The sequence below is a fragment of the Papio anubis genome, chromosome 9, assembly GCF_008728515.1.
Source record: "Papio anubis isolate 15944 chromosome 9, Panubis1.0, whole genome shotgun sequence".
Lineage (NCBI taxonomy): Eukaryota > Metazoa > Chordata > Mammalia > Primates > Cercopithecidae > Papio > Papio anubis.
The window spans coordinates 56,891,997-56,904,334 of record NC_044984.1 but is presented as its reverse complement, the minus strand read 5'-3'; the positions used below and the strand labels follow the sequence as shown (position 1 = coordinate 56,904,334).

At 41.1% G+C, this 12,338-nt stretch overlaps 1 protein-coding gene across 17 annotated transcripts in view; it reads right to left on the bottom strand.

Moving 5' to 3' along the window:
• Positions 1-12,338, bottom strand: part of USP15 (ubiquitin specific peptidase 15) — a 152,766-nt gene that overhangs the window by 60,494 nt on the left and 79,934 nt on the right. The window contains exon 1 of one of the 17 annotated variants that reach the window (XM_031650589.1): positions 3,053-3,071. The exons of 15 other annotated variants lie outside the window; for them this stretch is intronic. Coding sequence is in view for 1 of the 2 variants with exons in the window: in XM_017945985.3 (XP_017801474.1) it covers positions 11,823-11,847 (25 nt within the window). In the remaining variant the exon portion in view is untranslated. Of the gene's footprint in view, positions 1-3,052; positions 3,072-10,298; positions 11,848-12,338 lie in introns of those variants that run through there. One more of the 17 variants, XM_017945985.3, reaches the window with a different exon arrangement.

Below are 12,338 nucleotides of genomic sequence, written 5' to 3'. Positions count from 1 at the left end.
TAGGGTATCAACAAAATCAGATTTGTAATCTAGGAACTTTTAAGGAAGAGAAAAAGACTGAAGACTGGGAGACCAGTTAAGGAACTATAAAAACAAAGGTAAGAATTAATAAGGGGTGGAGTTAAGAAAGTAGAGTGGGCAAGGGCAGTGTATCCTGGATGTTTAGGAAGCAGTTCTTGAACTACAGTCCATGGATCCTGGGGGTTGTCAAGACCCTTTTTAAGGTGTCCATTGGTGAGGTCAAAACTATTTTCATAATAAATATCAAAGTGTCATTTAAATGTTATTTGACCTCTTTCACTGAGTGGATATTGGCACTGCTAGTGCAAAAGCAATGGTGGATAAAACTGCTGAAGCCTTAGCATGAATCAAAGGAGTAGCACTAATCTATATTTCACCACATCACAGTAAAAAAGTTTCACTTGAGAATATCCACATTGAAAAAAAAACTACTGATTTTATTAAATCTTAACCCTTACTTACACTTCTTTTTGATATTATCTGACAAACTGGGAAGTTTGCATAAAGCGTATCTGCTACAAACTGAAGTATCATGGCTGTCATTCTGAGGAAAAGCTTGTGTAGTTATTTGAACTGCATGAACCACAAGTGGAACCAGTCATTGTTTCCAGGACACCACTCTTTTTTTATTCTACATTAGGAAACGACTGTGTGTGGTTATTTGGACTTGGCTATTGACAGGGCTTGGTTCTGTGTCCCCACCCAAATCTCATCTTGTAGCTTTCATAATCCCCAGGTGTTGTGGGAAGGGCCTAGTAGGAAACGACTGAATCATGGGAGGGGGTAGGTCTTTTCCATGCTGTTCTTGTGATAGTGAATGAGTCTCACGAGATTTGATGGTCTTAAAAATGGGAGTTTCTCTGCACAAGCTCTCTTTGCCTGCCACCATCCATGTAAGACATGACTTGCTCCTCCTTGCCTTCTGCCATGATTGTGAGGCTCCCCACCCCAGACATGTGGAACTGTAAGTCCAATGAACCTCTTTCTTTTGTAAATTGTCCAGTCTAGTTATGTCTTTATCAACAGCGTGAAAACAGACTAAAAGAGTAAATTGGTACCGGTAGAGTGCGGCGTTGTTGAAAGTTTTATACATTATAAAACCTTAGAAAAAAATGTTTTCTAAGGCAAATCCCTTCCACCTATGAGCCTGTAAAATCAAAAACAAGTTAGTTACTTCCTAGATACAAGGCGGATACAGGCATTGGGTCAACACAGCCACGTGTAAGCAACTTTGGAACTGGGTACCAAAGTTTCCAGAAAATGTGTAAGCAACTTTGGAACTGAGTAATAGGCAGACGTTGGAACAGTTTGGAGGACTCAGAAGAAGACAGGAAAATGTGGGAAAGTTTGGAACTTCCTGGAGACTTGGGAGGACTCAGGAGATAGGAAGATGTGGGAAAGTTTAAAACTTTCTAGAGACTTGTTGAATGGCTTTGACCAAAATGCTTAGTGTTATAGACAATAAAGTCCAGGCTGAGGTAGTCTTAGATGGAAATGAGGAACTTGTTGTGAACTGGAGCAAGGGTGACTCTTGTTATGTTTTAGCAAAGAGACTGGTGGCAGTTTGCCCTGGCCCTAGAGATTTGTGGAATTTTGAACTTAGGAGACATGATTTAGGGAATTTGGCAGAAGAAATCTACGCAGCAAATCATTCAGGAGGTGACTTGGGTGCTGTTAAAGGCATTCAGTTTTAAAATGGGAACAGGGCATAAAAGGTTGGAGAATTTGCAGCCTGACAATACAATAGAAATGAAAATCCCATTTTCTGAGGAGAAATTCAAGCTGGCAAAAGTATCGAGCAGCCAAATGTTAATCCCCAAGACAACGGGGGGGGGGGGGGGAATGTCTCCAGGGCATGTCAGAGGTCTTCACGGCAGCCCCTCCCATCACAGGCTTGGAGGCCTAAAAGGAAAGATGGTTTTATGGGCTAGGCCCAGGGCCACCCTGCTCTGTGCAGCCTAGGGACTTGGTACCCTGTGTTCCAGCTGCTCCGGCCATGGCTAAAAGGGGCCAAGGTACAGCTCAGGCTGTTGCTTCAGAGTGTGGAAGCCCCAAGCCTTGGCAGCTTCCATGTGGTGCTGGGCCTGTGGGTTCACAGAAGTCAATAATTCAGGTTTGGGAACCTCCGCCTTGATTTCGGAGGAGGTATGGAAACGCCTGGATGCCCAGGCAGAAGTTTGCTGTAGGGGCGGGGTCCTCATGGATAATCTCTGCTAGGGCAGTGAGGAAGGGAAACATGGGTTTGGAGCTCCCACACAGAGTCCCTACTAGGGCACCACCTACTGGAGCTGTGAGAAGAGGGCCACTGTCCTCCAGACCCCAGAATGGTATAGATCTACTGAGAGCTTGCACTGTGCACCTGGAAAAGCTGCAGACAACGCCAGCCCGTGAAAACAGCCAGCAGTGGGGTTATAACCTGCAAAGCCACAGGGAAAGAGCTGCAGAAGGCTGTGGGAGCCCACCTCTTGCACCAGCGTGACTCGGATGCGAGACATGGAGTCAAAGGAGATCATTTTGGAGCTCTAAGATTTGACTGCCCTGCTGGATTTCGGACTTGCATTGGGCCTACAGCCCCTTTGTTTTGGCCAATTTCTCCCATTTGGAATGGCTGTGTTGACCCAATGCCTGTATCCTCCTTGTATCTAGGAACTAACTAACTTTGTTTTCGATTTTACAGGCTCATAGGTGGAAGGGACTTGCCTTGTCCTGAATGAGACACTGGACTGTGTACTTCTGAATTCATGCTGAAATGAGTTGAGACTTTGGGGGACTGCTGGGAAGGCATGACTGGTTTTGAAATGTGAGATGAGATTTGGGAGAGGCCAGGGGCAGAATGATATGGTTTGGCTCTGTGTTCCCACCCAAATCTCATCTTGTAGCTCCTGTAATTCCCATGTGTTGTAAGATAGGCCTGGTGGGAGATGACTGAATCATGGGGGTGGGTCTTTTCCATGCTGTTTCTCGTGATAGTGAATGGGTCTCATGAGATCTGATGGTTTTAAACATGGGTTTCAGGGAGGCGCCAAGATACCCGAATAGAAACAGCTCTGGTCTGAGGTTCCCAGGGCGATCAATGGAGAAGGCAGGTGATTTCTGCATTTCCAACTGAGGTATCCATCTCATTGGAACTGGTTAGGTAGTGGGTACAACCTGCAGAGAGTGAGCAGAAGCAGGGTGGGGCGTTGCTTCATCTGGGAAGTGCAAGGAGCTGGGGGGCTTCCCTCCTCCAGCCAAGGGAAGCCATGAGGGACTGTGCTACCTGGCCCAAGTACTATGCTTTCTCATGGTTTTTGCAATCTGCAGATCAGGACTCGTGTGCCTACACCACCAGGGCCCTAGGTTTCAAGCATAAAACTGAGTGGCTGTTCGGGAATGCAATGAGCTAGCTGTAGGAGTTTTTTTTCATAACCACAGTGGTGCCTGGAATGCCAGTGAGACAGAACCATTCACTCCCCTGGAAAGGGGGCTGAAGCCAGGGAGCCAAGTGGGCTCGCTCAGTGGGTCCCACTCACCGAGCCCAGAAAGCTAAGAACCACTGGCTTGAAATTCTCACTGCCAGCACAACAGTCTGGAATTGACTTGAGACGATCGAGCTTGTTTGGGGGAGGGGCATCCGCCATCACTGAGGCTTTAGTAGGTGGTTTCCCCTCGCAGTGCTAAGGAGACTGGGAGGTTTTGACTGGGCAGGATTCACCACAGTGTGGCAAAGTGGCTGTGGCCAGACTGCTTCTCTACATTCCTCCTCACTGGGCAGGGCACATCTGAAGGAAATGCAGCAGCCCCAGCCAGGGGTTTACAGATAAAACTCTCATCTCCCTGGGACAGAGAAACTGGGGGAGGGATGGCTGTGGGTGTAGCTTCAGTGGACTTAATCTTTCCTGGCTGCAGGCTCTGAAGAGAGCAGCTGATCCTGACAAGGGGGATTCTCCCAGCACAGTGCACCAGCTCTGCTAAGGGACAGGCTGCCTCCTCAAGTGGGTCCCTGACCCCGTGCCTCCTGCCTGGGAGAGACCTCCCAACAGGGGTCGACAGACACCTCATACAGGAGAGCTCCGGCTGGCATCAGGCCGGTGCCCCTCTGGGACGAAGCTTCCAGAGGAAGGAGTAGGCAGCAATCTTTGCTGTTCTGCAGCCTCCACTGGTGATACCCAGGCGAACAGGGTCTGGAGTGGACCTCCAGCAAACTGCAGCAGACCTGCAGAAAAGGGGCCTGACTGTTAGAAGAAAAACAAACAAACAGAAAGCAACAACAACATTAACAGAAAGATCCCCCAACAAAGACCCCATCCAAAGGTCATCAGGTTCAAAGACCAAAGGTAGACAAATCCACGAAGATGAGGACAAACTAGTGCAAAAACGCTGAAAATCCCAAAAACCAGAAAGCTGCTTCTTCTCCAAATGATCGCAACTTCTCTCCAGCAAGGGCACAAAACTGGATGAAGACTGACACTGATGAATTAATAGAAGTAGGTTTCAGAAGGTGTGTAATAAACTCCTCTGAGCTAAAGCAGCACGTTCTAACCCAGTGCAAGGAAGCTAAGAACCTTGATAAAAGGTTACAGGAACTGCTAACTACAATAACCAGTTTAGCGAGGAACATAAATGGCCGGATGGAACTGAAAAACACAGCATGAGAAATTAGTGAAGCATACACAAGTATCAACAGCTGAATCGATCAAGCAGAAGAAAGGATATCACAGATTGAAGATCACCTTGCTGAAATAAGGCACGAAGACAAGATTAGAGAAAAAAGAATGAAAAGGAATGAACAAAGCCTCCAAGAAATATGGGACTATGTGAAAAGACCAAACCTATAATTGATTAGTGTACCTGAAAGTGATGGGGAGAATGGAACCGAGTCGGAAAACACATTCAGAGAGAAGTGAACTCTCGGGAGAACTTCCCCAACCTAGTAAGACAGGCCAACATTCCAAATCAGGAAATACAGAGACCACCACTAAGATACTTCATGAGAAGATCAGCCCCAAGACACAAAATCTTCAGATTCTCCAAGGTTGAAATGAAGGAAAAAATGTTAAGGGCAGCCAGAAAGAAAGGTCAGGTCACCTACAAAGGGAAGCCCATCAGACTAACAGCAGACTCTGCAGAAACCCTACAAGCCAGAAGAGAGTAGGAGCCAATATTCAACATTCTTAAAGAAAGGAATTTTCAACCCAGAATTTCATATCCAGGCAAACAAAGCTTCATAAGCAAAGGAGAAATAAAATCCTTTCCAAACAAGCAAATGCGGAGGGATTTTGTCACCACCAGGCAGCCTTTACAAGAACTCCTGAAGGAAGTACTAAATGTAGAAGGGAAAAACTGGTACCAGCTACTGCAAAAACACACCAAAATATAATGACCAATGACACCGTGAAGAAACTGCATCAACTAATGTGCAAAATAACCAGCTAGCATTATGATGACCAGATCAAATTCACACATAACAATATTTAGCCTTAAATATAAATGGGCTAAATGCCCCAATTAAAAGACACAGACTGGCAAATTGGATGAAGAGTCAAGACCCATTGGTGTGCTATATTCAGGAGACCCATCTCACATGCAAAGACACACACAGGCTCAAAATAAAGGGTTGGAGGAGTATTCACCAAGCAAATGGAAAGCGGAGGAAAAAAAAAAAAAGCAGGAGTTGAAATACTAGTCTCTGATAAAACACACATAAAACCAACAAAGATAAAAAAAGACAAAGAAGGGCATTACATAATGGTAAAGGGATCAATGCCACAAGAAGAGCTAACTATCCTAAATATATGTGGACCCAATATAGGAGCACCCAGATTCATAAAACAAGTTCTTAGAGATCTAGAAAGAGACTCAGACTCCCATGCAGTAATAGTGAGAGTCTTTAACACCTTACTGTCAATACTAGACAGATCAATGAGATAGACAATTAACAAGGCTATTCAGGACTTGAACTCAGCTCTGGATCAAGTGGACCTCACAGACATCCACAAACTCTTCACCACAAATCAACAGAATATACATTCTTCTCAGTACTGCATGGCACTTATTCTAAAATCGACCACATAAATGGAAGTAAAACACTCCTCAGCAAATGCAGAAGAATAGAAATCCTAACAGTCTCTCAGACCACAGTGCAATCAAATAAGAACTCAGGATTAAGAAACTCACCCAAAACGGCACAACTACATGGAAATTGAAGACCCTGCTCCTGAAGGACTCCGGGGTAAATAACGAAATGAAGGCAGAAATAAAGAAGTTCTTTGAAACCAATGAGAACAAAGAGACAATGTATCAGAATCTTTGGGACATGGTTAAAGCAGTGTATAGGGGGAAATTTATAGTACTAAATGCCCATATCTGAAAGCTGGAAAGATCTGAAATTGAAACCCTAATATCACAATTAAAAGAACTAAAGAAGGAAGAGTAAACAAATTCAAAAGCTAGCAGAAGACAAGAAATAACTAAGATCAGAGCAGAACTGAAAGAGATAGAGACAGGAAGAACCCTTCAAAAAATAAAAATAAAAATAAATGAATCCAGGAGCTGGTTTTTTGGGAAAAAATAACAAAATAGACAGACTGCTAGCTAGACTAACGAAGAAAAGAAAGAAGAATCAAATAGACGCAACAAAAATGATAAAGGGGATATCACCACTGATCCCACAGAAATAAAAAACTACCATCAGAGAGTACTATAAACACCTCTATGCAAATAAACTAGAAAATCTAGAAGAAACGGATAAATTCTTGGACACATACACCCTCCCAAGACTAAACCAGGAAGAAGTCAAATCCCTGAATAGACCAATAACAAGTTCTGAAATTGAGGCAGTAATTAATAGCCCACCAACCACAAAAGGCCCAGGACCAGACGGATTCACAGCCGAATTCTACCAGAGGTACAAAGAGGAGCTGGTACCATTCCTTCCGAAAATATTCCAAACAATTGAAAAAGAGGGACTCCTCTCTAACTCATTTTATGGGGCCAGCATCATCCTGATACCAAAACCTGGCAGAGATACAACAAAAAAAGAAAATTTCAGGCCAATATCCCTGATGAACATTGATGTAAAAATCCTTAATAAAATATTGGTCAACCGAATCCAGCAGCACATCAAAAAGCTCATCCACCATGATCAAGTGGGCTTCATCCCAGGGAAGAAAAGCTGGTTCAACATATGCAAATCAATAAAAGTAATCAATCACATAAACAGAACCAATGACAAAAACCACACAAATATCTCAATAGATGCAGAAAAGGCCTTCAATAAAATTCAACATCCATTCATGTTAAAAACTCTCAATAAACTAGTTATTGATGAAACATCTCTCAAAATAATAACAGCTATTTATGACAGACCCACAGCCAATATCATATTGAATGGGCAAAAGCTGGAAGCATTTCCTTTGAAAACCAGCACAAGACAAAGATGCCCTCTCTTACCACTCCTATTCAACGAAGTATTGGAAGTTCTGGCCAGAGCAACCAGGCAAGAGAAAGAAATAAAGAGTATTAAAATAGGAAGAGAGGAAGTCAAATGGTCTCTGTTTGCAGATGACATGATTGTATATTTAGAAAAGCCCATCGTCTAAGCCCCAAACCTCCTTAAGCTGATAAACAACTTCAGCAAAGTCTCAGGATAGAAAATCAACGTGCAAGGATTCTTATACACCAAAAATAGACAAGCAGAGAGTCAAATCATGAGTGAACTCCCATTCACAACTGCTACAAAGAGAAAAAAATACCTAGGAATACAATCTACAAGGGACGTGAATGACTTCTTCACGGAGAACTACAAACCACTGCTCAAGGAAATAAGATAGGACACAAACAAATGGAAAAACATTCCATGCTCATGGATAGGAAGAATCAATACTGTGAAAATGGCCACACTGCCCAAAGTAATTTATAGATTCAATGCTATTCCCATCGAGCTACCATTGACATTCTTTACAGAATTAGAAAAAACTACTTTAAATTTCATATGGAATCAAAAAAGGGCCAGTATAGTCTAGAAAATCCTAAGCAAAAGAAGAAAGCTGGAGGCATCATGCTACCTGACTTCAAACTATACTACAAGGCTACAGTAACCAAAACAGCATGGTACTGGTACCAAAAAAGATATGTAGACCGATGCAACAGAACAGAGGCCCCAGAAATAACTCCACACATCCTGGGATGCAAAGCTGTTTCAACATATGCAAATCAATAAAAGATCATGTGATCTTTCACAAACCTGACAAACACAAGCAATGGGGAAATGATTCCCTGTTTAATAAACAGTGCTGGGAAAAACGGCTAGCCATATGAAGAAAACAGAAACTGGACCCCTTCCTTATACCTTATAAAAAATTAACTCAAGATAGATTAAAGGCTTAAATGTGAAACCCAAAACCATAAAAACTCTAGAAGAAAATCTAGGCAATACCATTCAGGACACAGTCATGGGAAATGACTTCATGACTAAAACACCAAAAGCAATCGCAACAAAAGCCAAAACTGACAAATGGGAGCTAATCAAACTAAAGAGCTTCTGCAAAGGAAAAGAAATTGTCATCAGAGTGAACAGGCAACCTTCAGAATGGGAGAAAATTTTTGCAATCTATCCATCTGACAAAGGGCTATTATCCAGAATCTACAAGGAACTTAAACAAATTTACAAGAAAAAAAACAAACAACCCCATCAAAAAGTGGGTGAAGGATATGAACAGACACTTCTCAAAAGAAGACATTTATGCAGCCAAAAAACATGTGAAAAAAAGCTCTTTATCACTGGTCATTAGAGAAATGCAAATCCCACCACAATGAGATACCATCTCACGCCAGTCAGAATGGCGATTATTAAAATGTAAGAAAACAACAGATGCTAGAGAAGATGTGGAGAAACGGGAATGCTTTTACACTACTGGTGGGAGCATAAATTAGTTCGACCACTGCGGAAGACAGTGTGGCGATTCTTCAAGGATCTAGAACCAGAAATACCATTTGACCCAGTAATCCCATTACTAGGTAAAGGATTATAAACCATTCTACTATAAAGACCATGCACATGTGTTTACTGCAGCACTATTTACAATAGCAAAGACTTGGAACCAACCCAAATGTCCATCAATGATAGACTGGATAAATCAAATGTGGCACATATACACCATGGAATACTATGCAGCCATAAAAAAGAATAAATTCACATCCTTTGCAGAGACATGGATGAAGCTGGAAGCCATCATTCTCAGCAAACACAGGAACAGAAAATCAAACACCACATATTCTCACTCGTAAGTGGGAGCTGAACAATGAGAACACATAGACAAAGGGAGGGGAACAACACACCGGGGCCTGTCGGCGGGTGGGGGGAAAGGGGAGGGAGAGCATTAGGACAAACTCTTCATGCATGTGGGGCTTAAAACCTAGATGATGGATTGATAGGTGTGGCAAACTATCATGGCACATGCATAGCCATGTAACAAACCTGCACATTCTGTACATGTATCCCAGAACTTAAAATAAAATAAAAAAAAGACACACACACACACACAAAAACCAGGAGTTTCTCTGCACGAGTTCTCTCTGAGACATGACTTGCTCCTCCTTGCCTTCCACCATGATTGTGAGGCCTCGCTAGTCATGTGGAACTGTAAATTCAATAAACTTCTTCCTTTTGTAAATTGCCCAGTCTCCTATATGTCTTTATCACCGGCATGAAAATGGACTAATACGGCTATCAAGCAGAGGTTTTCTCAAAAACGAATGAAGGAAGGCTGTGTCTTTAAGGAAAACAATGTATTTGCTGCCAATGATAAAATACGGAATTTCGAGCAAGAATGAGAATCTTGGAAAACTTGACTCTGACACCACGAAGTTGACAGCTTCCCAATACTTAGGTTTTTCTCATAAGACAGGTGATGTTTTAAAAAAATGTGATTTGAAAAAAACTGTAGAATAAAATGTGTCAACATTTGGAAGATCTGCATAACTCAGCGAATCAATATTTTTCAAATGACCAAAATGTATGAAATTTACATTTGAAAGATTTTAATATTATAAAAGTTTCATTGATATGGTTTCAGATTCTACCATTAAACTTTAAGACTTAAACCACCACTGGTCAAGTTTTGATGTGGTATTAATGATCTGAAAATACTCCTTTTCAACTATGTATCTGTGTGAGGCTGAATTTGCTTCATGTACTTCAACCCAAACATTGTATTACAATAAATTAAATGCAGAAAAATATACAAGAATTTAGCTGTCCTCTATTTAGTCAGATAGTAAAGAAATTGGCAAAAATAAACAATGCAACGCTTTTTGGTAATTTTATTATTTTGGAATATAGTTATTTTCATAAAAATGTTATTCATGTCAAAATACAACGGTTTTGTACTATTACTTTAAAATACCTTAAAATCTTATTTCTATTTCGAATATGACAAACATTAATAGATATAACCCATATAACAGAAGTTCTTTGGGTCTTTAATAATTTTCAAGAATGTAAAAGGGGTACCAAGATCAAAATGTTTGAAAACTTCAGGTGGGGAGGTAGAATCTGCAAGACTTGCTGACTAACTAGACGAGAGAAGACAGGCTGGAGGAGGAACTCAGGATGGCTCTTAGATGGTACTTGAAATAGGCAATACAGGAAATGGATCCAGTTTAGGTTGAGGGGATGGGAGAAAGAGGGGTAAAAAGATTTGGTTTAATCTGAGGTGGTGAGTCCTACATGAAATTTATGAAAAATCTGGAATTCAGAAAAGTGGTCTAGTCTAGAAATAGAGAATGGCATATTTTGTGTCAATTTGAGCTGGGGGAGAGGATTAGCACAGAATCACCTAATTATGAACACCTACTACGGTATGATAAAAGAGGTCTTCCGACAGAAATTTAGGGAATGTCAATGCATTTAAGGTCTGAGCAGAGCTGCTGCAAACAGTTAGTGAAGCTGCACTGCACCGTGCCAGGGAGGGCCTGTCACATAGACTACAAATGATATGAATGATGCCCTCTAGAGCTGTGCACAATTTGCAAAACCAAATGTGGTAACCCTAAAGAGAAACTGAGCTAGACAAAGGACTGGTCAGAGAGGCAAAGTCCTTGGAATAAAAGGTTGTACTATGTATTCAAATTCAGAGAATTTCTTTAGGAGATGGTTATCAAAAAGAAATACTAAAGACAGGTCAAATAAACTAGGTTAAAAGGAAAGACAAATAAGAACTTTGTTAAATCCTGAATGGGTGGCAAGCAACATTAAGTATAGACTTTTAAATGTAGGTGGCTGTCAAAGAAAAAAAGCTAAAAGATGGTATATGGAGGAAGCATATGGTTTTTGCTTTTAAAGATGAAGATGTGTTTATGTTCATAGGCTGAGGGGGAACATGACATTAGGAAAGAAATAAAAATAATGAACTGGTGTTTACCATATGTATGGCACTATGCTAGGCATTTAAATATGTAGGAGAAAGGAGATAATAACAGAAAAAGTAAGGACCAGGAAGCACTGAGATAAATACTATAGGTAGAGTACAGGGACTGTCCTTAAACAGCAAGGTGATCAGAGAGATAAGGATGGATGTGGTCAACAGGTAAAGGTAAAGTATAACAATTTTACAATACTGTTACAGACATTCCTGATGAGTGATAACGCATCATTTATCTCTTCTGATTCCGACTTCTGACTCAGATTATACATGGTCCAATCTAGCTAACATTTGTGGAGCTAGTATCAGGTTATTTAGGGGTTGACTGGTCAGTCTGTGGATGATAACCAGAGCCCTTTAGCTCTCTTTCTGTGACGTATGTGGAAATTAAACTGTTCACTAGCAACTCTGCTCTAGTGGCTCTCTAGAAAAAGGAGAGAAAAAAATGCTAAGAATATCATAAATTAACTAGACATCAAACCACTTACCTAGAATTAAACTAATTTTGGCCAGTTTGGGCTAGGTATAACATATCGTGCCTTCAGACAGAAAAAGGAAAGACTTCCATTTAGCTGAAGTGGTTTCATGAAGAGAGAAAATTCAGCCTTACTCCTGACAAATGAATGTTTGTAGTATCTGAATTTCCCTATGCCCAATATGTTTCAACTAAAAACATGCAATTCAAGGCTAAGTTGAGCCTCTTACCTCAATAGAAAAATACAACTTGCTTTTAGTAAGTCAACTAAACATTTAACACTCATGGAAATCTAACACCATGTTAAGCAACCAAAATACAGAGAAGTCTGAATGCTGACACAGCAAAACAGTTATTTAAAGATTTTTATATTTTCAAACCCAACACTGTAAAACAACCTAACTTCATACAATCTAACATCATAAAACAAAAATTATCTT